General features: G+C 35.8%; 1 protein-coding gene across 4 annotated transcripts in view; it reads right to left on the bottom strand.

The window, feature by feature from the left end:
* The window catches only part of slc4a4b (solute carrier family 4 member 4b), a 58,234-nt gene that overhangs the window by 13,550 nt on the left and 17,750 nt on the right, over positions 1 to 26,934 (bottom strand). For 3 of the 4 annotated variants that reach the window (XM_079847931.1, XM_079847932.1, XM_079847933.1), the window contains exons 3-18: positions 26,335 to 26,508; positions 20,522 to 20,657; positions 16,447 to 16,607; positions 16,111 to 16,290; positions 14,126 to 14,218; positions 13,591 to 13,667; positions 11,473 to 11,630; positions 10,470 to 10,557; positions 10,235 to 10,389; positions 10,003 to 10,119; positions 6,993 to 7,167; positions 4,763 to 4,896; positions 1,981 to 2,249; positions 1,264 to 1,322; positions 905 to 1,093; positions 117 to 230 (exon numbers count right to left, since the gene is read on the bottom strand). In XM_079847931.1, the coding sequence (XP_079704057.1) occupies positions 117 to 230; positions 905 to 1,093; positions 1,264 to 1,322; positions 1,981 to 2,249; positions 4,763 to 4,896; positions 6,993 to 7,167; positions 10,003 to 10,119; positions 10,235 to 10,389; positions 10,470 to 10,557; positions 11,473 to 11,630; positions 13,591 to 13,667; positions 14,126 to 14,218; positions 16,111 to 16,290; positions 16,447 to 16,607; positions 20,522 to 20,657; positions 26,335 to 26,508 (2,279 nt within the window). The remainder of the gene's footprint in view (positions 1 to 116; positions 231 to 904; positions 1,094 to 1,263; positions 1,323 to 1,980; positions 2,250 to 4,762; positions 4,897 to 6,992; positions 7,168 to 10,002; positions 10,120 to 10,234; positions 10,390 to 10,469; positions 10,558 to 11,472; positions 11,631 to 13,590; positions 13,668 to 14,125; positions 14,219 to 16,110; positions 16,291 to 16,446; positions 16,608 to 20,521; positions 20,658 to 26,334; positions 26,509 to 26,934) is intronic. The other variant, XM_079847934.1, reaches the window with a different exon arrangement.

The following is a 26,934-nucleotide window of genomic DNA, read 5'->3' as shown; positions in this document are numbered from 1 at the left end:
CAAGTGTCATACATCAATGAGCAGTTTGAAGGTATAATGTGGCACTATTAAAGGATTATTGTAACATAGATGGGTCCTCAAAAGAGATTAAACCTTTTCAAAACACAAATACACACCTTGAATTCACTTGGCACTATTAGTTTGGGCGTATCAACGCCGACCAGGGCGTCCACACCGCAGAAGATGAAAATGGCGAGAATAATGGCAAAATCACTGATCAGTTTGCGGATCTGCAAAATGTAAACAACCATTCAGTGTAATAATTCACATCAGAAGTTTAAATGACACAAGGGCATTTCAACATCAGGACAGATGGATAAAATTAATGACAGACAGACAGACAGATATAGAAATACAGACGGACACACAGACAGACAGACAGATAGATAGATTATAAAAAAAACTTACTAAGATTAAGATTTATTACAAAAGAGCTAAAATAAACTAATATTATAATGATTTGCAATCAAAAATGTCTAATGGAGAAATGTATGTTGCATTCTCCATAATCAGAAATCAAACAGAAATACATCACTGATCACGGAGTAGAAATGCACAATAAATACCAGAATCAAAAGTGAAAACTATAATCTTTAAATCTGTAATCTCTAATTAGTGGAGATTAATGGAGACTTACAATGTTTTAATGAGTGCAGATTGGTAATATGCTGCAGCATTTTTGTAAGGATCAGTGATGGGCTATTTTCCATTACAGCTGCCAAACCAAAAGACTGGTTTAATTCAAAAGCAATGACTTTCAGATTGAAGCTTAAAGTGTGTGTGCGTGCGTGTGTGTACACATGTGGCTGTGGGTGTAGTGGTTTTCCTACATCCTCATGCATACAGCATAACCGCATTAAGATCCTCATTAATGTGTGATGACGACGTGTGTGTGTCAGTGTACCGTAGTTGGGAAAAATCTGCTGGTTTTGAACTTCTTCAGGCCCATGGAGCAGGTGTATGTGCCGAAGAACAGAATGAAGGACATCAGCGTGATATCAGGGACGTATTCACATGCTGGTCCGAGCAGCTGACCGCCCCACTCCACACACTCGGTGCGGGTCAGCGACATCCAGGTCGCGTTTAAGTGATGCTGTGCAGGCGCAAACAATTATACTCTTTCTTATCAATTAAAAAAATCTGTTTGTACTTGTGCAACTAGCTAATAAATGGCCGTTTTTAACGTATCTGGGTGTACTGATGCATTGTGGGTAATACAGTAATAATGTAATAATAAATCACACAAACACAGAGAGCATTTACCTGTCCAGTGCTGTTCATCAGGGCTTCCATTTTCTCCATATACAGACCTGAACTGTTGCCTTTTGAAAGAAAAACACAAAATTTGAGTTTAGCTTTATGTTAAAACGGATACTGAATGAGTTTCTTACTCTGACAAAAAAAAAAAAAAAAAATTATTTGATCGGTATTTTGTCCAGCTTTTCAAAAAGAATATCGAAGTCATTTGCATAATAGAACCATAAACAAAACATAAAAATTAAATGATAAAACTGAAAAAAAAAAAACCAATTTGTCAATAAGTTATAAAAAATAACTTTTAAATACGATGATATTTTCGGTGAAAACAAGTATTAATATCAATCTGTTACTATTATTTTAGTAATATGTTAATATTTAAAAAAGAAAATATTTATAAAAATGTACAAGACGACATAAACACTGATTATTTTTTTAGTTTCCTCTGTTTCACAGGTTTTATCTCATTTTCTTGTTCACTGATGCATTGTTTCAGCATAATAAAAACAAAAAATATATATTATACTGATTAAAACAAAGTAATTTTTTTTTCAATAGGGCTTTTAAATAATTAGATATTTTCTCTGAAAACAAGTATTGATATTAAAATACAACTATTATTATATTACTATATTCTTATTAATAAAAATAAAGTATTAATACAAAAACGTTAAAGAAGACATAAATCCAGATTATTATTCTCTCTGTCACTGATGGCCTCACCGTCTGGAGGACTGCAGTGGCACCCGTACTGCGTGACCATGTCTATGTCATAGCCGGAGTTGATTGGATGATGGTGAGCCAGTTTGATCATTTTCTTAAAGGCGTCGTAGATGAAGATGAAGCTGATGAGAGCAGAAAAGCCTTCCTCAGTAAAGCGGGTGAAATACTGCACCAGGAAACTGGCGTCTGTGGCGACCAGGATCAGACACAGAAACCCAGACCACAGGCCGATCCACAGCCGGAACTCCAGATAGTCGAAGTCATTATCCCTGAACCAATCAAAGAAACACACAGCATCGTTACCCACTAACAATCACAACACAGGAGGAAAACAGCCAACCAATGAGAGAATAGGGATAAAATGACTAAGAGTGTTTTTTAAATGGCATAATAAACACAGTGTGCAAGCTTTCTTTTTGCATGGATTACCTGGATAACTTTCTATTTTACCAAAAAACATAAACTTAAACAAAAAACAGATTAACTTTCTACTTTACCAAAAAACATAACGTGCCATTGATCCCATAATGCTATAATAATAATAATAACTGTGATTTTTAATCATCAGATTTATGTTAAAATGTATATGTATATGTATATGTATATAGCCTAATATATAGCCTGAATATACAAACACACACATATATATTTATATATATGTATATACAGACACACACACACACACACACACACACACACACACACACACACACACACACACACACATTATATAAACACACATTTTTATGTTGGATGCGATTAATCGTTTTGACAGCACTAATATATTTATTTATTTATTTATACATGCATATAAATTTACGGACTGAATCCAGACATCTTCATTGATTAAAATGTACTAATCATATTAGTATGCTACATCTTACTCATCAAATATGTTACACTCCATAATTATAGACTCAGCGGCTTAGATGGAAACCCTCAGCAAAGCTGAACTGATACACACTGGCAGAAGCAGACATGAAATCTGACTCAATTATTCATAATGGAACATAAACACAGAAACCTGAATCCAGAGAGAGAGAGAGAGAGAGAGAGAGAGAGATGTATTCATGCACACACACACACACACACACACACACACACACACACACACACACACACACACAAGCAGAGACAGAGAGACGAGGCCTTGCCGGAAAGGTTGATAACAATAAGATGTATCTTGATTCTAGATAACTCAGAACGTGTTGTGCCAGATGACACACAACTAAAACACTTCCAGGGAATGTTGCTTGTTTTTGGTCAAACTAAATATAACATATCAATAATACAGAAAGGAAGTATAAAACATCTAGATTTGGACCCAAATTCATACCGATGTTCTCAATAGATTCTGTAACTGAATGTGAAATGGACATATCTGGCTATTAAATCTGACTGAAACAGCTCATATAAACACTGTCGACTGTACACACAGCCTACAGTCGGAGGATCTACATTACATGGTGAAATAATCATTTATTGAGATTATTAGTAATGTGATTATTATATTAATTTAATAACAGCAATAATAACAATTGTAATAAAATATTTAAATTAGGGCTGTCAAACGATTAATCGCGATTAATCGCATCCAAAATAAAAGTTTGTGTTTACATAATATATGTGTGTGTACGGTGTATAATTATTTTCTATATATAAATACACACAGATGCATATATATTTAAGAAAAATGTGTTATTTATATATAAAATATTTATATATAATATAAATTATATATAATATAAATATATATACACAGTATATACATGCAAATATTTCTTAAATATATACATGCATGTGTGTGTATTTATATATAGAAAATAATTATACTCCATACACACACTTATATTATGTAAACACAAACTTTTATTTTGGATGTGATTAATCACGATTAATCGTTTGACAGCCCTAATTTAAATAGTAAATAATAGTAATATTATACTTCAGTAAATAAATGATTATTAGTAATAAATATTGTTGTTGTTGTAAAATATAAAAATTCCATAATTATTTTTTGTTTTTATCATTAATGCAATATTATCTTAATTTAATAATAATATATTATGAATAGTAAATAATAATAAACTTAAGTAAATAAATAATTGTTAATAATAAATAAATAAATAAATAAATAATAGTTGTTATAATTATTCTATAATTATTTTTTGTTTTATGATTAATGCAATCTATTGTATTAATTTAATAATACTAATAATCATATATTTAAATAATAATAATACTATTACTACTAATAATATACTTACGTAAGTAAATACATAATTATTAATAATAAATAAATTACAATTATTGTTGATATAGTTATTATATAATTATTTTTAATTTTATTATGAATGCAATAATTATATTATATTATATTTTATTATTAATGCAATAATTATATTATGATTATGATTAATGCAATCTATTGTATTAATTTAATAATACTAATAATACTATATTTAAATAATAATACTACTATTACTACTACTAATAATAATATACTTACGTAAGTAAATACATACTTATTAATAATAAATACATTACTATTATTGTTGATATAGTTATTATATAATTATTTTTTATTTTATTATTAATGCAATAATTTATTAAACATTTTTTTTCTTATTTTGTTCTGTTCCGACTGTTTTATCAATGCAGCAGGCTAACTGATAATTATGTGGATTTTACCACACCACATTAAAGCAACCTTGTGTTTGAGTATGTGCTTGTGCATGCATGCTTCAGTATGTAGGTGTGTGTGTGTGTGTACGCCACCCACTTGCTGAAGTTAAAGAGCAGTCGTTCGAAGACGAGCACGGGCCCGGTGCTGCTCAGGATGGTCAGAGGTTGACCCGCAAACAGACAGAACACGGCACCAGCTAACGCCGTCCCCAAGAAACTCTCCAACACGCCCTGCACAGAGATCAAGCGGAAAATAAGACCACTAAAAGCTCTAAAACAGGAACTCTTATCAGATTTGAGCCTGTATGTGCCGTCAGCTGTTTCTGAAAACGCTTAATCAGACAAACACCTGTTTCCAACACAAACGGCTGGAGTTTTCTCAGGTGAGCATCACTGTTACAGGCATTTGCTCACACGATGGCTTGGTTATTTGAACAAGCCTCTAAATGTTAAACTTAAGTACACAGTAAGAAAACAAACAGAAAAGGCCATTTTCCTCCAGGATATTTCCTTTAACCCTAAAACAACACAATGCAATGTGTATTTAAAAAAAAAAAGACCTGTGAAAAAAATCAATACAGAAATTCATATAAACACAGTACATTTGGGCCCTATTTTTACAGACTTTTTACTTTTTAGAGTTTAATGCATTGTTTTGATTTCGTTGATGAGGAGAGGTGTGCTGTTATGATTTTTACCTGGTGGACGATAAAACTGACCTAACAAAATCCCATAGACTTACACTGTAAATGTGAAACTCTTGATAAAGTCGTGACAGCTCAATTTTGGTGAGTTATCACGACATATTTAAACTCTTCTGCATTCAGATTTGAGTCCATTCTGTTAATCCATTCCTGCCACATAAGAAAAATAAAATATTGTAAATCTTGATAAATCATACTGTACATATGACATAAAAAGTCAGAATTATGACATGAATCAAAAATTTGAGAAGTAAAAAAAAGTCTAATTATGACATACTTATAGTCATAATTATGAGTTTTTAATATCATAATGACTTAGTATGTCATAATTTTGACTTTTTATCTCATAAATCATAATTTTTATTTAATGTCATAATTTTTTTTTTGTCATAATTTTGACTTTTTAACTAATCATTTTGACATTTATCTCAAATATGATTTGAATGTCAATTTCGATTTAATTAGGAATACATTTAATTTTGAATAAATCATAATTTTGACTTTTTAATCTCATCATTTTTACATTTTAATTTAGATGTTTTTGAGTGTCATAATTATTACCAAGTCTTAATTTCTAAATTTATCTCATAAATATGACTTGGTATGTCATAATTTAAACTTTTGATGTCATAATTTTGACCTTTTAAATCTCATTGTGACTTAGTGTGTCATAAATTAGATTTTTTATCTCTAAATTTTGACTTCTAATTTAATAATTTCGATTTAGTTTGTCATAACTTCGAACTTAGTATGTCATAATTCCAATGTGCCGGTTTCCACAGAATTGTGTCTTGAGTGCATTTCTAACAAGCATGTTTGTATATTTACCTGCAAACCCAAGTCATCTTCAAGGTTTATGAAACAGGTGAGAGAAAAAGTCCTTGTGTGCAATTCAGCAACCTGAACCTAAAGCTATTATTCGACGTATCTGAAGCAGGCTTTGTAGGTAAGGGCAGAGGTCATGAAGGATTCCCTTAGAGGGATCTTTTAGAAGTGTAGTTGTGTGATTTTATGTGTGTGTGTGCGCTTGTGTGTAATCTGAGGATATTTATAGCTGATCCTCCTTAGCCTGCGCCATATAAATGCACTGCTAAATATATGTGCAAACTTTGCAGTCACTGCACATGTCCAAAAGTACCATTCACAATCCTGACTATTTATATACACAGTTGTTCGAAGAAAAGCGCTCTTCCTCTCCCTCTCTCTCTCTCTCCCCCTCTCTCTCTCTCTCTCCCTCTCTCTCTCTCTCTCTCTCTCTCCCTCTCTCTCTCTCTCTCTCCCTCTCTCTCTCTCCCTCTCTCTCTCTCTCCCCCTCTCTCTCTCTCTCTCTCCCCCTCTCTCTCTCTCTCCCAGCATAGCACGAATCAAATCCCAACATGCAACATATACATCTGTTTCCAAACACCCGATCTAGGAAACACATAACATATATTTGAAGTGACATGTTTAATAATCAAACAGCTATCCGTGGCCTTTAAATCCCTGGAGCTGTGAACACAATGTCAGCCAAATTTTATTTCCAGGAGCTCCTGAATAAACCCACAATAGCCAAGCCAAATCGGCGGACACTAGTTAAGTACAACACACACAATCTCACAGTGAAAAAGCCTTGACCGGTCTAACCTGCATGTTCTCCGTCGCGTCTCCCAGAAGCCCTCCGAAGGTGATGGCGTTAGTTACGGTACCCAGGTAAATAAACAAGATGGCAGACAGAGACTGAATGTGGATAGCGTCGTAAAAATCGCTCGCAAAAAATGGGAGTTTCCTCTTGATGTCCAGAATGAGACCCCCGCAAAACCTAGGAGAGATAGGGTTGTGTTTTCTTACTGAAAAATGCTTTCTCAGGTAACCTAAAAATTATACTGACATTGAAATACATTATTTTATTAATTTAAAAAAATAATATTAAATGGTTTTAATATTGCATACACCATCAAAAGTAATAGAGTGCAACAGCGCCTGGCAACATGTTCAGCGGCGCTGGTTCCGGAAGTATTTTTCCCATTCATTTTTCCCATAGGGATTTAAAAAAAAGTCTTTGTTAAAGCGTTATAAGCCCTTAACCAAACTAACCAGCTACAAGGTAAATCATATCATTACAAACTATGATTTGAAGCAAAACATTTTTTGAAAATCAGACAAGAATACAAAAGTACAAGACTGTGTACTTAACGGCTTTAGTGGGGGAAAGAACTACAATCCCATGAAGCATTGCGAACAGCATAATCAAATTAAAAGCAAGTAGTAAGGGACTGTTCGTTTTTTATTTAAGGGGCCACCGGAGGAGTTTTGAGATCTGTTGTCAAAAAAGACATGACCCTCCCTTCGCCAGCAATACATTTTTCTATGACCCTCCAAAATGATTGTGAAAAAAGGCATGACCCTCCCCGATAATTTATTGATTAGCCTACTTCTGTACTGGTTTGCGCTTGGCAAAGATGTTCAGATAGCCATTGTTTTTTTGTTTTTTTAAACCATAACGTTAAACTCTTGCTTTCTCATCTTACTAGGGCTGTAACGATAGACCAAACCTACGATTCAGTTCGTATCACGATTTTTGATTTTAGATTTGAAAAAAATCATGTTTTCGGTGCTGATGCGGTGTGACGCGTTCAACATGTGGGTGGCACTGCCAACAAAGCATCTAAAAGCTGTCACAAAGAACCGGCAAAAGTAATGATTATTAATATGTCAAATATAGCAAGGAGACATTTAAATTGTTTATTAATAAACAAGTGTTTTCTGTGTCGACTGCAAATATGAAGTTGACGATGCGTCGCGATCTTTTCAGAACGCGCCAGAGAGAAATGCACATTTCATAAGCAGAAAGCAGTCTGTTTTCATTCGTTTTGAATTGTTCTGTTTAAAAGTAGACATTTCAAGCTTTCTATATATTTCTCAGGTCTGTGAGGCAAGTAGCCTACCTTACGCTGAGTTTCGGTTCATTTATGAGACAAGAGTCCAGTTCACTCGCCCGTGCCTCCGTGTCATGATTATTTTATACTATATTTACTTCTTATTTATTAAATACAGATGAAACATTGATTAAAATTAAGATACAATTAATAAAAAAACGAAATTCACTTTAAAGAAAGGCTTTGTGCTTTCTGTTTGAGGTCTCTGTGAAATTTTTAAAGTCGCTTTCAGAGCAGTCATGTCCGTAATGGAGAACTGTCACGCCCATAACATTGTTTTTTTTTTTTTTTTTTTTTTTTTTTTTTCACATAAATGCGAACACGAAAAATAAAATAAAAATAATAAAATATTTTATGTTCTGTGGAGGCCGATCTTTATTAATCCGGTGGGTATATATCTTTTGGTTTGCACAGTGTAATTTATAGAATTACTAAAAAATATTTTGCCACAAAAGTTAAAGATTTTTTGTGTCACGTCACATGTGTATTTCCCTCATATTAAATATAAAACGCATGTGTAGACTGATATTTTTCTAATGTCTTGACTCCTTTCAGACGTTTCAAAATATTGGTATTAAATGCATTTTCTGAGAATTTATATTTCAAGTTTTGACTGCAAATGTCACGTCCATAACACTGGAATCGCCCAATTTTAACGAATTTATCCTCAACTTTTTTTTGTGGTGTAGGTCTACGTATTTTATTATGTTAACTTAAATAATACTAATAGTAATTTAAAGATGTGGTAGCCCTACATCTTACACATCGTGGAAACAAAATAAGAATGGAAACTAAAATATGGTAGTATCGCGCTACAGCGCACATTCTATCAGCTGCAGTTCTGGCGCCTCAGTCCCAATACTGTAAAACTCGACGTACATTCACGTCACATGTTAATGCAGCGGTAGAGTTACACTCACAGGACACTTATTCGCAATTACAAAAGTTCATTATTTGCTCGTGCTTTAAAGCTTTGCCGGGTAAACATTTCATTGGCATTCTGTTCTGACATGATGCACTTCTTCTAAGCGCGAACTGAAGTGCGCGTGCACTGTCAAACAGCGCCAAACTGGATTTTTGTTGGGTCAGACCCATCTGATATCGAAGGGGGGCTGATAACGCGAGATCAACATGGAGCTAAATGGAAAAAAATAGCACCAAACAAGCCACTTTGAAATGTTGCTGTTTTCATGAATATAAAAGTTGGGTGACCCTCCCCCTAGACTAAAAAAAGTTGGATGACCCTCCCCTCAACAAAGAATAAAAAGACATGACCCTCCCCTATTTTCCTCCGGTGGCCCCTTCCATAAATACCGAACGGTCCCTAAAACTACTCATTTAGAAATGTTGATTATATAAAACTAATATATTTTAAGTTTATTGTAAAACATACATATATATATACACACATATAAAAGTATTTTGAGAGTAGTAGGAGATTGCGTCATTCGCAGTGCTTCATGGGAGTGAAGCGGAGCTAACGTGCTCTTTTGGAGTGTTTTGGAGTGTTTTTTGGTGGAATTTTCTGTACAGCATCATGGGTAATGTAGTTTTTCACCACAAATTCCACTGTTAGCCGTTATTATTTTAAAATTAAGCTGAAATAAATGTGGCCCGAAGCAAACACTATCGATTAACAACCTCGTAGTTCACAGTAGAACTGTCTTTAAAAGTTTGCAAGTTATCCTTAAAAAACGAATGCCCGTTTATACACTCACTTGCCCGTCCTTTTGAGTTCATCACCGACCGCATGGCCTCCGCCGCCACCTGGAGTCCCATCATGAGGCGTACCGCCATTCATCTGAAAACCTTCCCCTCCGGCAATAATGTTTTTACTAGAAACACACACACACAAACTCAGTTTGCTTCATCTGTAATCGGCTGTCATAAAGCTGATTCAATTAACAATCAACTGATGAATTATCCTGCCAGATCAATGATTGCTGGTACCGTTTATCAGCAGACGGGATGGATTTAGGAGGTTCGATCCTGATATCAGGATCCCACTCTCCCGGAGGAAGAACAATGACTTCATCTAGGAACTCGTCAATGCCTGCCAGCAGGTCGCCACGATCTTTCGCTTTATATGCTATGTCGTGAAACACCTGCAGGGGCCGAAATAAAAGCCATGAAAATACTGCAAGCATGCATATAAACACATGAATGAGAAGACTTTCACACACACCTCATCAGACATGAGCGTGGCGATTGCACGTCCGATCTCCCGGTATGAATTGGCCTTTCCTTTGGGCCCCAGCAGAATAAAAAGGAACCTACAAACACAAATAGATATTGTTGTAATCAGGGGCCAGGGTTTGACATTAACACCAGCCAACACGGCAAATGCGGGTGATTTCAGCGGTGGCGTGTAATAGTCACTCCTATTAGCAAATATTGAGTTTTATATATAATATATACATTTTTGAAATGTAATCTTTAAAAAGGCATCTGAAATAATAAACTAAGTGCAATGTAGCCTCAAAAATACAGATTTTTCGATACAGAAATCTCTGAAACGCTTCCAATACTCATTTTCTGCAGTAGATACATGATACCAGCTGCGCTTTCTCTCTCTCTCATCTCTCCGACAGCGAGTGACACACAAACCCGCCTCGCTTCACTGACTCGTTTCATTTGCTCTGGGTGAATATTATTGCTGTTACAGGGCCTTAATTTCGGCGTGGGATTGTGCGTATTGCGCATAATTTTACTCATTCCCGCAGATTTTCTGCTCACACCCATAGAGCGGCACATAAAGCCACCTCTCAGTATTGAATCGAGTTATTTTTCATGGCTTATTGCACTTAAACAGTAAAAAACACAAAATAATGTAAAATGCCAGGCTTGGTAAGTATTCACGTAAACACAGTCGGTTATGTTTTAAGTGAACGTGAACAGTTGAGAAAGAAAACGCATGTGTAACAGTATAATGGATCCTCAAGTGCCTCAAGTCTTAAAGTGACAGCAGCCTAATAAACCTGCTGCCAAATTATGAGATAATATTACAAATATCTATATGGCAGTTTTTCCCTTTGGAATCAATGTCAAAATTGTGGCCAGTGAAAACGCTGAGTGGCTTTGGAAAACCACTAAACACAGTGGCTGATGAGCAAAAAAGATATAGTCAAGCACTGGTTGTAACCAAAGCAACAGATTTATGAATTACAATGCAATAGTGAGTTGGTTACCGTGTGGGAACAGGAACCTCGGTGAGTCCTCCCAACATGACGGACTGCTGAAGACGCACAAACGCCACGAAGGGGGAGTCCAGAAAATCCACCTCCCCGACCAGCACGTTTGACGCCTCCGCATCCCGAGGAATTTTCTTCATGAACTTATTATTCAACTAGAGAGAAGCAATAAGAAAAAAAATAACACAATTTTCATTACATTCAGTGTGTGCACTGTTTAATGTGTTGGTTTGTAGGCTTTTCACTCTTGAACTGGGTCATTCTAAACCCTGGGTTAATGGAAACCCTGGGTTATCTTGCTTCCTGATGGCCAGCTTTGTCTCCGCACCGCCGTGATGAATCCGATCAGATGCAACTAGATGAAATATTTTGAATGATACCAATCCACAATCTGATTTCTGACTTGTCTTGACTTTATCCCTATGTGTTTTTTCTCCATTCTGTCTCCTGATGGAGTTTGGGTTCCTCGCCACTGTCGCCTCTGGCTTGCTTAGTTGGGGACTCTTAATATTCAAAAACATTACTGATCTGACAGAACTGCAGAACTGCTTTATAGTGAAATTGAACTAATTGAATAATTGATGATCTTTACAACGGAACTGAATCAACACTGAACTGAACAAAGACACTCTTTTCTTTTCAAAGCTGCAAAGTGAACTCTGTTTGCATCATTGTACAAATATAGTAAATAATGATTAAATATATCTCTATATACCTAGAACAATCTTCAGATTACATTACTTCTTTGTTTCACGCATTTGTCAAAAGAAGCTTTATGAGATCATATTTCAGTGGAATATAAAAGTCTAACACGATTTAAGCCGAGTGGAAAGAAACAAGTACAACTACATAAACAAAAGCATCTGAGTCATAAAGCACTTCATTAGCGATGAACACTGACACTGAGATGACAGACAGCCTGGAACACACACACACACACACACAGACACTATAACACAAAAGAGGCCTTGTGCTATCAGTGTAATTACTGCAGTAGCGTGAATAACACACAACAGGAGTTCTGTGCATTTGACAAGGCACTCACGCTAATCCACAAATATTGACGCCACTGACGACAGAAGCTATGTTTTGTCCTTGTGTGAAAGACATCCACTGAGTTTCATTGTGCACTACTTTGTTTGAAGAAAGAGTTTCTTTTGTCCTGTTGCACTCATTCCTGTCCTACTGATGTCACGCCCAGGGCTGTAGCCTTCCTAACCACACTTCCCACAGGAGAAACAGTCATTTATCCTCCCTGTAATGAACTCTCGGTGGGAGAATCTCACAAATCCTGTTAAGAACACACCTGGGTCAGAATTCGATATAAAATACCACTCAATTTTAAAGAAAATAAAGCCTGTTTTCAAACCATTAAGACAATATTTTCTTGGTGATGAAGAGCATTTCCCCATAACTCAACAACAACAAAACTCAGTACTAAAATTATTATTATTATTATTTAAATATTATTATATTATCATAATATTAATAATAATAATAATAATAAATGTTAATAAATATTATATAATATTATAAAAAATACATTATTATATTATTAAATAGGCAAGCATTTATATTTTAATATATACATTTTATATATTATTGTTATATATATATGTATAATTTCTCTTTTTACTTATCAATTTAAGTATTATTTTATATATTATTGTTATATATATAATAAATATAATATATCATTTTACATCTCAATTTAAATATGATTAAATGTACTGTTGTCATTTTAAATATTATGTATTATATTTTAACATTTATATAATTTAAATTTACATTATTATATTATTAAATTGTCCAGCATTTATATATCATGGTAGTATTTGCTGATTCTAATAATAATAATAAATTAAAAAAAAGATAATCTACTGATCCAAAACATAATTACTTATTTTTTCTTTTGATTTTGATTTTGGTGGTAAAATATGACCTGGACATCTTCATGAGATTCACGCTGGTAACACACTTTACCATCATGTCTGTGATAAGACCCAACAATATTTTCTTGCAGAATTAATCTCTGCTTCTACATGTGAAGAAACTATTAACGCACGCACGCATGCACTCACACACACACACACACACACACACACTTCACAGTACCTGGTCTTTCTCAGGCTTGTCTGAGAGATCGTTGAGGCTGTTGGAGGTCAGGTTACGGTGGGCCGTGGTTGGACTACCTGCAGAAGTCGTACAAGGTCAGAGGTCAAACACCTGTCAGCGGCTAAAACGCTAAACACGTTGTGGAAAAAATACAGAAAAATTCTTAGGAAACAAAGAGGCCCAAGAATTTCAACAAAGAGGCCCTTTTTAAAAAAAAAAAAAAAAGTTATTTTGTTATATCTACATCTCAATACATTCCTTAACTAACTTGTTGGACGGGTTACAGAAAACTAAAACACCTCAGTTATCTTTAATTTTTTAAGACATAATAATCAATAACAGTCATCATACTATTTTTAGATGCATACAACATTGACTTTATGGCATCTTTTACTTTTTTCAAAGCGTTCATAAAATATTCACTCTGGTCCTTATCTGCAAATTTACAAGACCTGATCTTCAGCAGCAATCTTACAGTGAACCAGACCAACTGCAAATCTAGCATGAATCAGTCTGAATCTTCAGCTAGACTTACAGAGAAGTCCCATGCTGTTGCTTCTCTGCATCTGAATTTGCTCGTCAGGTTCAAAGTTGATAAAGCAAGGCACAGGTTGATCAAGAGGACGCGCTTCACACACACAGAGAGAGAGAAAGAGAAAAGACAGGGTTGCATGCATGTCAATCAAGACAAGGTGTAGGGACAAGAGACAGGGAACAGAGAAAACAAAGCATTAGAGCAGAGAAATCAATGAAAGTATGTTTCAAAGCGCTGATTCAGAAACTGAATTTGAGCTTCAAATAAAAATGAAAGTAGACAACATTCACGAAAACCCAATCAGCACCTGAAGAGAAATGATCACAGTTTGAAAGGAAGACATACAACTTTCTGAGAGAGCAGAGTTAGAGAAGCTGTGAAACTGCTGCTGCTTTGGAATCTAAGCTATACATATTTATAAATAATATATATATATATATATATATATATATAGTAAGAAATAAGCAAATTAATGAATGCCAATTAATCTTTTTTTGTTCTTTTTTTTTTTTTTTGAGAGTGGTTCATTTATATTCGAACAATCCCAAACAAATGATTCCCTAAAATAAAAAGGTGTGTGCGTGAGAAAGTGTTTGATGATTGTTTCAGCTCGCCCAACTGTAAATTTGTGAAGTACAACATGTGCAGTACAGCATGTGCAGTACATTAAAACCAGTCATGTAGCACTGCACCACTACTCGGTACAAACACCTCGTTTCTGGAAAAATTACAATATTATGAAAACATCTGATCTATTGTCAGGCTGCCGAAGAATGTAGTCAACATTTCTTGACATTCAGACAACACTTCTAGTTCTTTAAACATTAAAGTCAACTTAAAGGGATAGTTCGGCCAAAAATGATATTTAACCCATGATTTACTCACCCTCAAGCCGTTCGAGATGCATATGTCAATCTTTTTTTAGACAAACACATTTTCAGTTATTTTAGAAAATGTCTTAGATCTTTCAGTGGTTATAATGTGAAGTTATGGGGTCCACTCCTTCAAGTCCCAAAATGTGCATGCATCCCTCACAAAAGTTATCCATCCAGCTCCAGGGGGATAAACGAAGGCCTTCTGAGGGTAATCCATGCGGTTTTGTCGTAAAAATATACTATATACATGTACATATACATATTTAAAACTTTATAAATGAAAATATTTGGCTTCCGGCAACGGTCGACGCGCGTTCACGGCAGATGGATGCCGGCGTATGACGTAGGACATTAAGTTTCTGGTTCAAACATATATGGCTGATTTAATCCAGTATTTTCACTTGCCATTGTGCGGCATTTATTGCAGTAAAGTTGAGCGAGTGAATCAGGAATTCTGAGCTGGTGTGAGTGAGTGGAGGCGGGGCTCATTTACATAATCATGGTTCCACGTATACTTAATGAGGCAAGGGTGTAGAGTTACATTCAAGCTAATGTGAAGAAGGAATAAAACGTTTAAATGTGAAATTTTGGTGATCAAAGATGCGTTTTAAGAGATAAAATTATTGCCTATTTTTGTTCATTTTGAACAAAAAAGGGTTCATAGTGTACCTTTAAGTTAAGTTAGTTAAGCCAGTTACTCCCCAAAACTGAGAGAAACATGATTAACTTGATACTAAATCAGATTAAATAAAATACTAAAGTGTTTCAGCAGCAAATTGCAGAAACCAATGCTTGTTCTGATACGTTTCTAGCTCTTCCTGGGAGGGTTTGAGGTTTAATAACCTACTGCATCTCATCAGCACATTTGATTACTTGCAAGTTTGAAACATCAAAGGATTTTCAGTTTCAGTTTTGCACTGTGCAAATGTGATTTTTCTTTCACCCACAAGGCTGTTAGAAAACATCTGTACGATATATACACAACATTTGTCAAATGTGTGAGAGACGTGCGGAAGGATTGATCAGATAGATGCTGACGGTGAAAGTGAGAGGAGAGATGTGGAAACCGATAGAGTGTAAGCGAGAGGTTTAATGTGGCAGCTGTGTTACCGTTCTCCTGGTTGGTGAACAGACGACTCGCGCTCGACACGCTTTTTCCAATGTCAGCCAGCGAACGCAGGTTGGACTTCTTGGTCTGGTGGCGATGTTTCCGTAGCAAAGTGTACATGACCATCTCCTTCAGGTCGGCCTTTAGCTGCCCGTTCTCGATCTGACTGTCAGTGATCATTTCTGAAAGACAAAAGACAGATTTCATCAAGAATACACTGGTGCTTTAAAGAACAGAAACCAGAACACTAATCTGAAGGTCTTTTGCAACCTCTTAAGAACCATGCAACAATTCAAGAACCTTATACAGCCGAAATGAAGATTGAAGTGTGGTTTTACCAACGATCTGCTGAAGTGAGTTTGCCTCCATGTCCAGCATGATGGTTCCTTTCTCGATGCAGTTTTTCAGCTGGAAGAGCGAGTGAAGAGACAGAGTGGCCACATGGGGTTTACTCCACCGTTCTCCACCCTTCTCCACCTTCTCCTCAAACTTTATCCATCTGAGAGAAACAGAAAACACACTTAGATGTTTAGATAACAGCTGAATCTTGAAAAAAATAGAAATTTAGAGCACCGTGACCCTGTACAGTGACATTATCCCGGATACTTATACTTATCGGATAAAATACCACGATAATACAATTTTTTGGGACATTTATCACAATGCCATGTTTTTTCAGAATGACATTTACCATCATAACACCTTTTATTTTTGGTCATGCACATTGATCATACCATGGTTTTACCATGGTACATGTAGATATAAATCTTTGTGTGTGTGTGTGTGTGTGTGTGTGTGTGTGTGTGTGTGTGTGTGTGTGTGTGTGTGTGTGTGTGTGTGTACATGTTTTTCTATCCCACCACTTTTGATTTAAAGTTTTTTTTAGTATTTGTCAAGGATGTATTAAACTGATCAAAAGTGACAGTTAATACATAAATAACCTTACAAAAGATTTCTATTTCAAATCATTGCTGTTATTTTGAACTTTCTATTTATCAAAGAATTTGTATTCATCAAGAAACTGTTTTTTTTTCAACATTGATAATAATCAGAAATGCGTCAAATCAGCATATTAGATCATGTGACACTAAAGACTCAAATCAGATTTGAATCACAGGAATAAATTACATTTTAAAATATACTCAAATAGAAGTTATTTTAAATTGTAAAAAAATATTTGACAATATTAATGTTTTTACTGTATGTTTGATCAGTGCAGCCTTGGTGAGCAGAAGAGACTTTTGAATGGTATATGAATATGGCAATCATTTAATATCATGCTTTTACCATCACTGTTTGCAAGGAAATATTATTATTATTTATACTTACTATAGGAACAGATAAAATATACTTTTGTTGGTTTAAGCTTATACCATTTGGCAAAAACAGAAAGAGATAGATAGCTGCGTAACTTTAGCTTTCTGCTGACTAACTGAAAGCTTTTTGATGTAAAATAAGAATCAAAATGATTCAAAGCTTCTGGCCCTGTTATCAGCTTACCCATGTCTACTTGAGCGAATATCTGTCTTAGAGAAACGATACCCAACCACACACAGATATCCTTTAGAGCCCTGTAATCTTGTGCAGAGAGGCTGGTGAGCTGAGTTTAGCCAAGCGTGGGTATGATATCCGAGACAAAAGTGATACACACACACACACACACACACACACACACACGGCGGCCTGCAGTTTTGATATGTTACCTGAGACACAGGTAAACCCAGAAACCCATGAGAACTCTGTGAACTCGGTTTGTGTATCCATCCATCACTCCATCCACACACAGACACACACACACATGCACACACATAAAAACAATGGGCTCTTTGTTAGCAAATGGTTTCATTTCAAAATGAGCCATGTAGATCTTAACATGTAAATCTGGACCATGCAAATTCAAAGAAAGAAACCGTTCCATGAAAGGAGCGCCATTTGTGTCCGTAACATTTGATGGACTGGAACAAAACACAAAAACCTGCTATTGACTGCTATGTGAGATTAAATATATCCATTCAAAATTAATTATAAACATTCTATTGAAATATTATTTCATGTCGTATTTGCAGTTTAATTTGTTGTATTTGCATGTCCATATAACCCAAATAAATATATTTGCACTGGTTTTTCCTTAATAAATCACATCATAAATCACATCTATGTAAACTAAATTAAAATAAAATAATATAAATAAATAACATAAAGACAATTTATTTATTTATTATATCCAAGAACCCCCAACACCCCATTATTTCTCTCAAAATAATAGTGAAGAGCTTAAACGTCATAATGAAAAGGAAGTGACATCATAAAAGTTTTCAGAGAAGCAAATTTCAAAAGCTTGTTCTACTGACATTCAACATCCGTTGTTATTTTTCATGTTTCATGTTCAAGCATAACATATCCAAACCAAGTTACGCCTTGTCATTTAAAAATACTTTAGCACTCGTTTCATAGAATGACTCAAAAACATGATTTAACGGTTAAATAACAGTTTCAGAAATTTCTAGTTTGCAAGACCTGTGTGTGTGAGTGGGAGTGTGTCTGTTCTTGTATATATGGTTTATGAGGACACAAATGTGCATAATGACATGGGTATTACAACGTAAGCATGGTTTACGAGGTCCTCGTAGACCAAATGGCGTAAAAAAAAAATACTAAACAGAATTTTTTTTTTTTTTTACATTCAAGAAAAATGCCAAAAGTTTTCTGTGATGGGTTAGGTTAGTGTGAGGGATAGAATATACAGTTTGTACAATAAAAAAACACATATAGAAGAGTGTGTGAGTGAGTGAGTAAGAGTGAAAGTGTGAGTGTCAGTTGATATGTTCGTGGCAGGAAAAGATCATCCGTCACTCAATACACACAGGAAATCAAAACTACTTGGACCAGATGAAAGCTGCTTTGTCTTTTTGCTGACGTGTCTTTCCTCGGTTTCTTTGTCTCTTGCTTTTTGATCAGTTCATAAGTATCATAACTGAGCCAAAATAGTAAAAATGTTGTCATTATTTACTCCCTCTCATGCTGTTTGTGAGAAAAACAAAACAGTCTGGAATGATGGTGAGTAAATGAGGGCAAATAGATTTTTGGTTAACAAAAAAAAAAAAGAAAAAAGAAAAATGAAAGAATGTACCTCTCCTTAAGTCCAGATCTGTTTGTCAGATACGTTTTGTTCTTGTGTAATTTATTATTGTTTTCTGCGTAACCCTTATTCTGAAATCAGAAGGCTTATCTAATAGCATACGTGAGCGGGAACACAGACAGGAATGTGTAAATCCTAAGATCAGTCAAGTGGCACTAAAATCATGAGCATTTGGTAAATGACGCGAGTGTTTAATACTTCTGTTGTTTTAGCGGAGACAAACGAGAGGTCTCCCCCTTTCAAGCGTGTGTTTCTAACCTACATATCCGTCTGAGGACAAAATAGCTGGAAATCTGCTGAAGTTAACGAAATTAGAAAATGATGCAAAATGGTTAATAAACACAATGATGGGATTCCTGTGGCTCAAAGTGCCAAATGCATCAATGTAAATGCAAAAATGTGCAAATGAGCCAATCAAATGCCAGAATACTATGATTTGTTCCATGCAGATTAGCCAATGAAATTCAAGAACTAAACTATTATAATTAATTTGCATGCTATTCTTACCATTTCTCCAATATAAAGTTATGGCAGAAACAGAAAGAGTAGTATGATAAAATGCTATTTTGAATTAAGACAAGCCTTGCGTCCCAATTTGCATATTATTTGTCCGAAATACTGTTCGATATTAGTATTCTTAAATACTAGTTAGGGTGGATAGTGTGCTAATTGGGGTTCAGGGATAACAGGCTTTAAAAATATAGCACACTATTCTATTTCTGCAATATAAAGATATGGCAGAAACAATAAGAGTGCTATTCTGAAATAAAACAAGTTTTGCATCGCAATTTGCATACAATTCGGCATAAATAGTATTCGAAATTAATACTATTTAGGGTGGATATTATGCAAATTGGGATTCAGGAATAATTAAAAAATTCTAATATTAGCAGACTAATCTTACTATTTATGCAATATAAAGATATGGCAGAAACAGTATTATAATAACATGCTATTCTGAATTAAGACAAGCCTCGCGTCTTAATTCGCATAGTTTTCGCCCGAATTTCTGTTCAGTGTAGTTATAGTTATACTATATCGATACAGTTCGATATAGTATTCTTGACTTGGGAGTGTAGTGTGCAAATTGGGATGCTGGGATAATAGGCTAGAAAAGACAGTAGAAGAAGACAGTTTACATTAACCAGTATAGCGCCCCTTGTGGCCATACTGAGAATATAATGTAACATGGATTGTGAAGACGTGTGAAATCAATATGCATTTTTGTCTAAATCTTCTGTTTAAACTATTTCTTGAGTGTTTGTACACTTTACCTGGCCGTTTCCTTCCACTCCATCTCTTGACCGTCGACGGAAAGAAGCTCGTCGAGTTCGGTGAAGAGTTGCGGTGGTGGTGGGCCGCTGTCATCTTCCCCCAAAATAAAGCGGATCCGCTCTGCTGCCGGAGAAACTGATGAGGAAACAACAAACAAGGTGTGACAGGCCAGCTTATAACAAAGACTGCTAGCCAATACAATCAAACTACAGATCACATACCAGAAACAGACAATTACACAACAGGACAATAGCACTCTGTCTGCTTAAGGTGGGAATGTAATAGAAATAGAAATAGAAATAGATTGTTTCCTGCATAGGTGTTATGTAACATCAGGATGAATGAGCTTTCTTGTAAATGTGAGTGTTACACCCAAAAAGCAGTCAGTACGTGAGACTTTATTTCCTGGAGAAACAGAAATAGATAGTGTTGCGAAAGCAGACTGAGCCTGAACTGACCCCTCTTTGAGATTTCAATCTGAATTTGACAGGGAAGTTGCCTTGAGATGCAAAGCACAAAATACATGCGTGAGGAAAATGCATTTGGAAGCCTATGTCAGCATTTCTCATAACCACACTGCTGTATACTGAATGTTATAATGTGAAAGTTGCGCCACACCTTTTCTAAACGTGCACACGTTTAAATTACAAAGACTTAATTCTCTGCACAGGCAAGGCCTTTTTTAAAGGTCAAACTAGACAAAACAAACGGTTTAAGATGAGACTTTTGGGATACTGATGAGATCTGTGTCTACGTCTGGGAAATTAGGTCCAAAAATACAGTGATTTCTGTGATTCTGGCCTTCCCTGCTAGTTAGGGAAGTCAGCACATGGGGAAATCTCTCGTTTGCATTGCAACAGGACTGGATAGTTTGATTCAAAGTCTGCATTGGGACATACCAAGTGTATTTACAAGTGTATCAAGATCAACGCATGTCATGCATGTGCGCAGATGTGCATGCTTCTTTTCAGTCTAGCCTCAGGTCAAGGTAAAGTTGTGTGTGTGTGTGTGTGTGTGTGTGTGTGTGTGTGTGTGTGTGTGTGTGTGTGTGTGTGTGTGTGTGTGTGAGAGAGAGAGAGAGAGTTATTAAAACTCTCACTCTCTCTCTCTTACACACACACACACACACACACACACACACACACACACACACACACACACAATGTCCAAGTACAACTAAATACATATCAAACCATGTCATGAATGACTAATATAGCTATAGTTAGCTATGAATTTCTGACTGTTTATGTCTTTGTCAAACTCATAATTTTAAATAGTCAACTCTGAATTTTAGGTAAGTTCTGAATTCTTCCACTTAACTGTTGTGACATCAAATAAAAGCAACTACACTTTTCTTAGTAATTTCTCATCACATATCAACACTGCAGATCTATTTTGGCTTCTTTCGAATATCTTTCAGCAAGAAATTTTAAAAAAGTTAAAATGCGCGACTTAAAAAACATTTATGATTCTGCATTTAAGCAGCTTTATGACATATATAGAGACATATGTGACCTTGGACCACAAAACCAGTCCCATGTGTAAAAATTTTTGAAATTGAAATGTATACATCACATGAAAGGTGAATAAATAAGCTTCATTGATGAATGGTTTGTTGATAGGACAATATTTGGTCAAGATACGACTATTTGAAAATCTGGAATCTGAGGAATCTGCAAAAAAATCGAAACTTTGAGAAAACCTCCTTTAAAGTTGTCCATTTATGTTCGCGATTGTGCTGCATTTACTCACAAAAATAAATGTTTTATATATTTACAGTAGGAAATTTACAAAATATCTTCATGGAACATGATCTTTACTTAAAGGAGAACTCCGGTCAATTTTAACATTGAGCTCATTTTTTTGTACATTTGGAGTGCTGTCAATACAGAGAACAACGACAAAAATCGGTGTTGCCTACACCGTGTTATTCTATTTTTAAAATTTGCACCCTGTTGACTTCAATGGGGCAAGTACTAAACCTGCTTTTAGCCTCTTAACATCCTTGATGTGTCATTACAAGTGCACAGAAAATGTGAGTGATTCCTTCTGAGTGAACACGAGTGAGTCTGACTGCAGTAGATGTGAAAGAAATGTATAAAAATGATGTTATTTAAGCCAGCGCAAATACCTGTGTTTACATCCTGTTTTTCGGTTGAAGTCCAAAGTAGTCGATTGCAGAGTTCACACGCATAGGTTTAATACCTATGATCACGCGCGTGAACTCGGCAATCGACTACTTTGGACTTCAACCGAAAAACAGGATGTAAACAAAGGTATTTGCGCTGGCTTAAATAACATCATTTTTATACATATCTTTCACATCTACTGCAGTCAGACTCACTCGTGTTCACTCAGAAGGAATCACTCACATTTTCTGTGCACTTGTAATGACACATCAAGGATGTTAAGAGGCTAAAAGCAGGTTTAGTACTTGCCCCATTGAAGTCAACAGGGTGCAAATTTTAAAAATAGAATAACTCTGTGTAGGCAACACCGATTTTTGTCGTTGTTCTCTGTATTGACAGCACTCCAAATGTACAAAAAAATGAGCTCAATGTTAAAATTGACCGGAGTTCTCCTTTAATATCCTCATGATTTTTGTCATAAAAGAAAAATCTATAATTTTGACCCATACAATGTATTGTTGGCTATTGCCACAAATATACCCGTGCGACTTGTGACTGGTTTTGTGATCCAGAGTCACATGTTTGTTTATCTGGTGGTCAGATGTGATGAAAATATGCTCTTTGCATCATCTCAAATCTTGCTAGAGAACATGATCATCAGATTTTGTTCATATCAGTTCCAGTTCTGCCGTCATTGAATCAAACGAGACAAACCGAATACTGAGGTTCAGAATAATCACTCAATTAGTTATGCTGATAATATAATATGCAATTACAACTGTATCAAAGTAGAAAAATGCAAGATAACCGATACCAGATTTTATCCTTAAACACAGGGTTCACCAATCTCGGTCCTGGAGGGCCGCTGTCCTGCAGAGTTTAGCTCCAACCCCAATTAAACACACCTGAACCAGCTAATCAAGGTCTCACTAGGCATACTAGAAACTTTCAAACAGGTGTGTTGGAGACTCTGCAGGACAGCGGCCCTCCAGGACCGAGATTGGTGAACCCTGCTTAAACATATCGAAGGCTTTTTAGCACTGCCTTTCTTTCTCTGTGCAGTTTAGCACATTTGGAGCATGCTAAGCTAATCTAAGCTAAACTAGTCAAAGCTGGAGGATTGTAGTCCTCCCTCAGTGGCCTGAAACAGCCCCTCCGGAGTAAATAAGGCCATGGTGTACGTAACAGAGAGAGGGGAAGAACATCCCTTCGGCCCACGCTTAACTCAATGCCTCCTAACCTGAGCTAAAAGTTAACACCTCTTACCACAAGTGGCTAGAATTACCCATTATACACTAGCTAGCATATCCTCAACACTGAAACTAGCGGTATTGTTGCAATCAGCTGACCACTAATGCTAAATCCAGCCACAAATCCAGGCCATGAGAAGCCGTACAAACTATTTGTGCGAGAAATGTGTTTGTTAGTTTAACCCAGTGACTTACTGTAAGTAATGACTGTGTGAAACGTGTGATTTCTGCGGTCTCACACGATCTACAGTCGAAGGAGCGATGGAGAGGTAGAATGGGTTCACAGAAGATAAGCGCAGATAAAGGTGACTGTGCACTTGTTTAGCTTGATGCTTTGCCTTTTCAGCCATGCCACTGATAAGGAGAGATTAGCACACACAAAGACCTTTAACTGAGGCTGTAAGGACCGCTTTATCTCGTTCTCTCTCTCCATCGCTCTCTGATTCTCCAGAACATCAAGAAGTGCTCTGGGATAATAGGTTTTCTTCTAAGACATACTTGTAGAAATGTGTATTGGTTTAATGAAAACATGAAAGGAGATGTCTGAGCTGCTCTTTTCCTTGCAAGAAAAATGGTGACTATACTGCCAAAATCCCCAAAAGATACTATAAAAATATAATTATAGTCAATAAGACTACAATCCAAGTCTTGCGAATAATAGCACTGTGTCAGGAATAGTTCAAAATTTAAGTCATTGTATACTAGTCATGTGACATTTCTGCCTAACTTTCACTGGTGAAACAAATTAAATACACACTTAAAAAGGAAAAACATTTTTACAAACCCCATACCAGCAACAAAGTCCCTTTAGGGCGAGTCATTTCACTCTGCGGCCGTCTTTGAAACACCCCTCGGGCAGCTATTTCACTCATTCAAGTACAGCTGCTGTCTCTCATAATGAGGAAATATCAGATTCTCCAAAGCTGTTCACCAAGTTTATGAATACATTTCATTTTTGAAATCACCAATGAAACCTGACAACAACAGTCTCATAAATTTTGTTTTCTAAATGCACAAATCATGACAAAAAACCCCACAATTTTTACAGTCAGAAGTGCGCGTCTCAGAACACTGACTGGCTGCGTCCGAAATCGCATACTCTCTTGAGTGGGTGCTTATTTTAAATACGTAATTATCAAATAGTATGTCTATATAGTATGAATGTGTGTTGTATGAATATAATCTGGATGTACTACATTCGCCATGCGCCATTCGCCGGCATCCTGGCCAAATTTGCCCAGTGGCCTCTGTGCATCATGGCCATAGTATATATATATATATATATATATATATATACACAATTGGCTTCATCACTCTGTCTCCTCTCCACCAGTAAGCTGGTGTGTGGTGGGCGTTCTGGCACAAAATGGCTGCCGTCGCATCATCTAGGTGGATGCTGCACATTGGTGATGGTTGAGGAGATTCCCTCCTTCCATGTAAAGCGCTATATAAATGTAATGAATTATCATTATTATTATTTTGCCGATAGTAGTAGGTCATCTGGGTATTTTTTGCCTACTCTTTTTTTGAGTACTGTGAATTCAGACATACTTCTTTTGTCACATACTGTGTGTATATATACAGTTCTATGCATAAGTTTAGACACCCATACTAAAGTTGACTAAAAAGAGGAATAAAAAATCATCTTTTGGAAATTGAACTTAATGCCTTAATTAAAAAAATTAGGAAAAATCCAACCTTTAAGGACACCAATTTTCTTTGTGAATGAATAATGTATCGTAAATAAATAAATGTTCTTCCTTAAAATACAGGGTGCATAAGTTTGGACACCCCTATGTTAAATTCCCATAGAGGCAGGCAGATTTTTATTTTTAAAGGCCAGTTACTTCATGGATCCAGGATACTATGCATCCTGATAAAGTTCCCTTGGCCTCTGGAATTAAAATAGCCCCACATCATCACATAGCCTTCACCATACCTAGAGATTGGCATGGTTTTATTTCAGTTAGCCTAATAGCTGGTTTGATTTGCATTGAGAGATGATCTTATGGAAAGTACCCCATGCCAATCTCTAGGAAATTGGTGTCCTTAAAGGTTGGATTTTTCCTAATTTTTTCAATTAAGGCATTCATTTCAATTTCCAAAAGATGATTTTTTTATTCCTCTTTTTAGTCAACTTTAGCATGGGTGTCTAAACTTATGCATAGCACTGTATATATATAGTAGGGAAGTATGTGATTTCGGATGCAGCCGAAGTTTCTAAAGCAACCAGAGCTTCTAACAGCTGCTGTGACGCAAGCGGGACTTTATTCTGCCATATTGCGCATTGCACTTTCTCCCATTCTTAGTAATATCAGTACAGTCTTAGTATATCTAAAGTCTTTGTCTACATACTATTTTGATCATATCAATAGTGCAGAGATACAGGAGCAGTTGGGCAGTTTCTCTTCATTTGAGGGCCGTGTCACTTACTGAGTGGTTTGAGGATGCTGGAGGAGGGATCATCTGCATTGTCTGTGTCCGATTTGTCGCTCACGTTTTCCGTCACACGTTCCCTCCTCTCTTTGTGATTGGATCGTCGTCTGTGTCGCCGGCGGCGACGGTAACTCTTAGGCACATGAACGCCAATGTAGACTGTGTGATGACCTACACACAGGCACAAGGCATGGTAAGATTACAGGATTACCAACAAACACACACATACACTCTTACAGATACACAGATATATACATAACAGAGCGACAGGTTATAAATTAAAGCCTAAAAATAGATGAACAGATAACCAGATAAAGAATAATGATGTCATTGCTTTAGTAAACACAGCGTTTTTTCTGTGTTTAATATGTATGCCTGCTGCTGTCAATGATTATCCTGCCAATGTATAATCGATTTAATGGAAGCCAAAAACTTTGGGAGAAAATCTGCGGAATTTTGTAATATGGATTTCAACATGGAAGAGTTGAGTTGAGACTTTTTACAGTATTAAAGCAAAAAAAGCAACCGTATAAGACATTTATTTTCAATGAGAGTTGGTCATTTCCAATGCTCAAGTTCAACTTAAAGCTAAATGGA

Source organism: Squalius cephalus (assembly GCF_949319135.1).
Source record: "Squalius cephalus genome assembly, chromosome: 17".
Lineage (NCBI taxonomy): Eukaryota > Metazoa > Chordata > Actinopteri > Cypriniformes > Leuciscidae > Squalius > Squalius cephalus.
The sequence above is the reverse complement of the archived record's forward strand: the minus strand, read 5'-3'. Positions and strand labels throughout refer to the sequence as shown.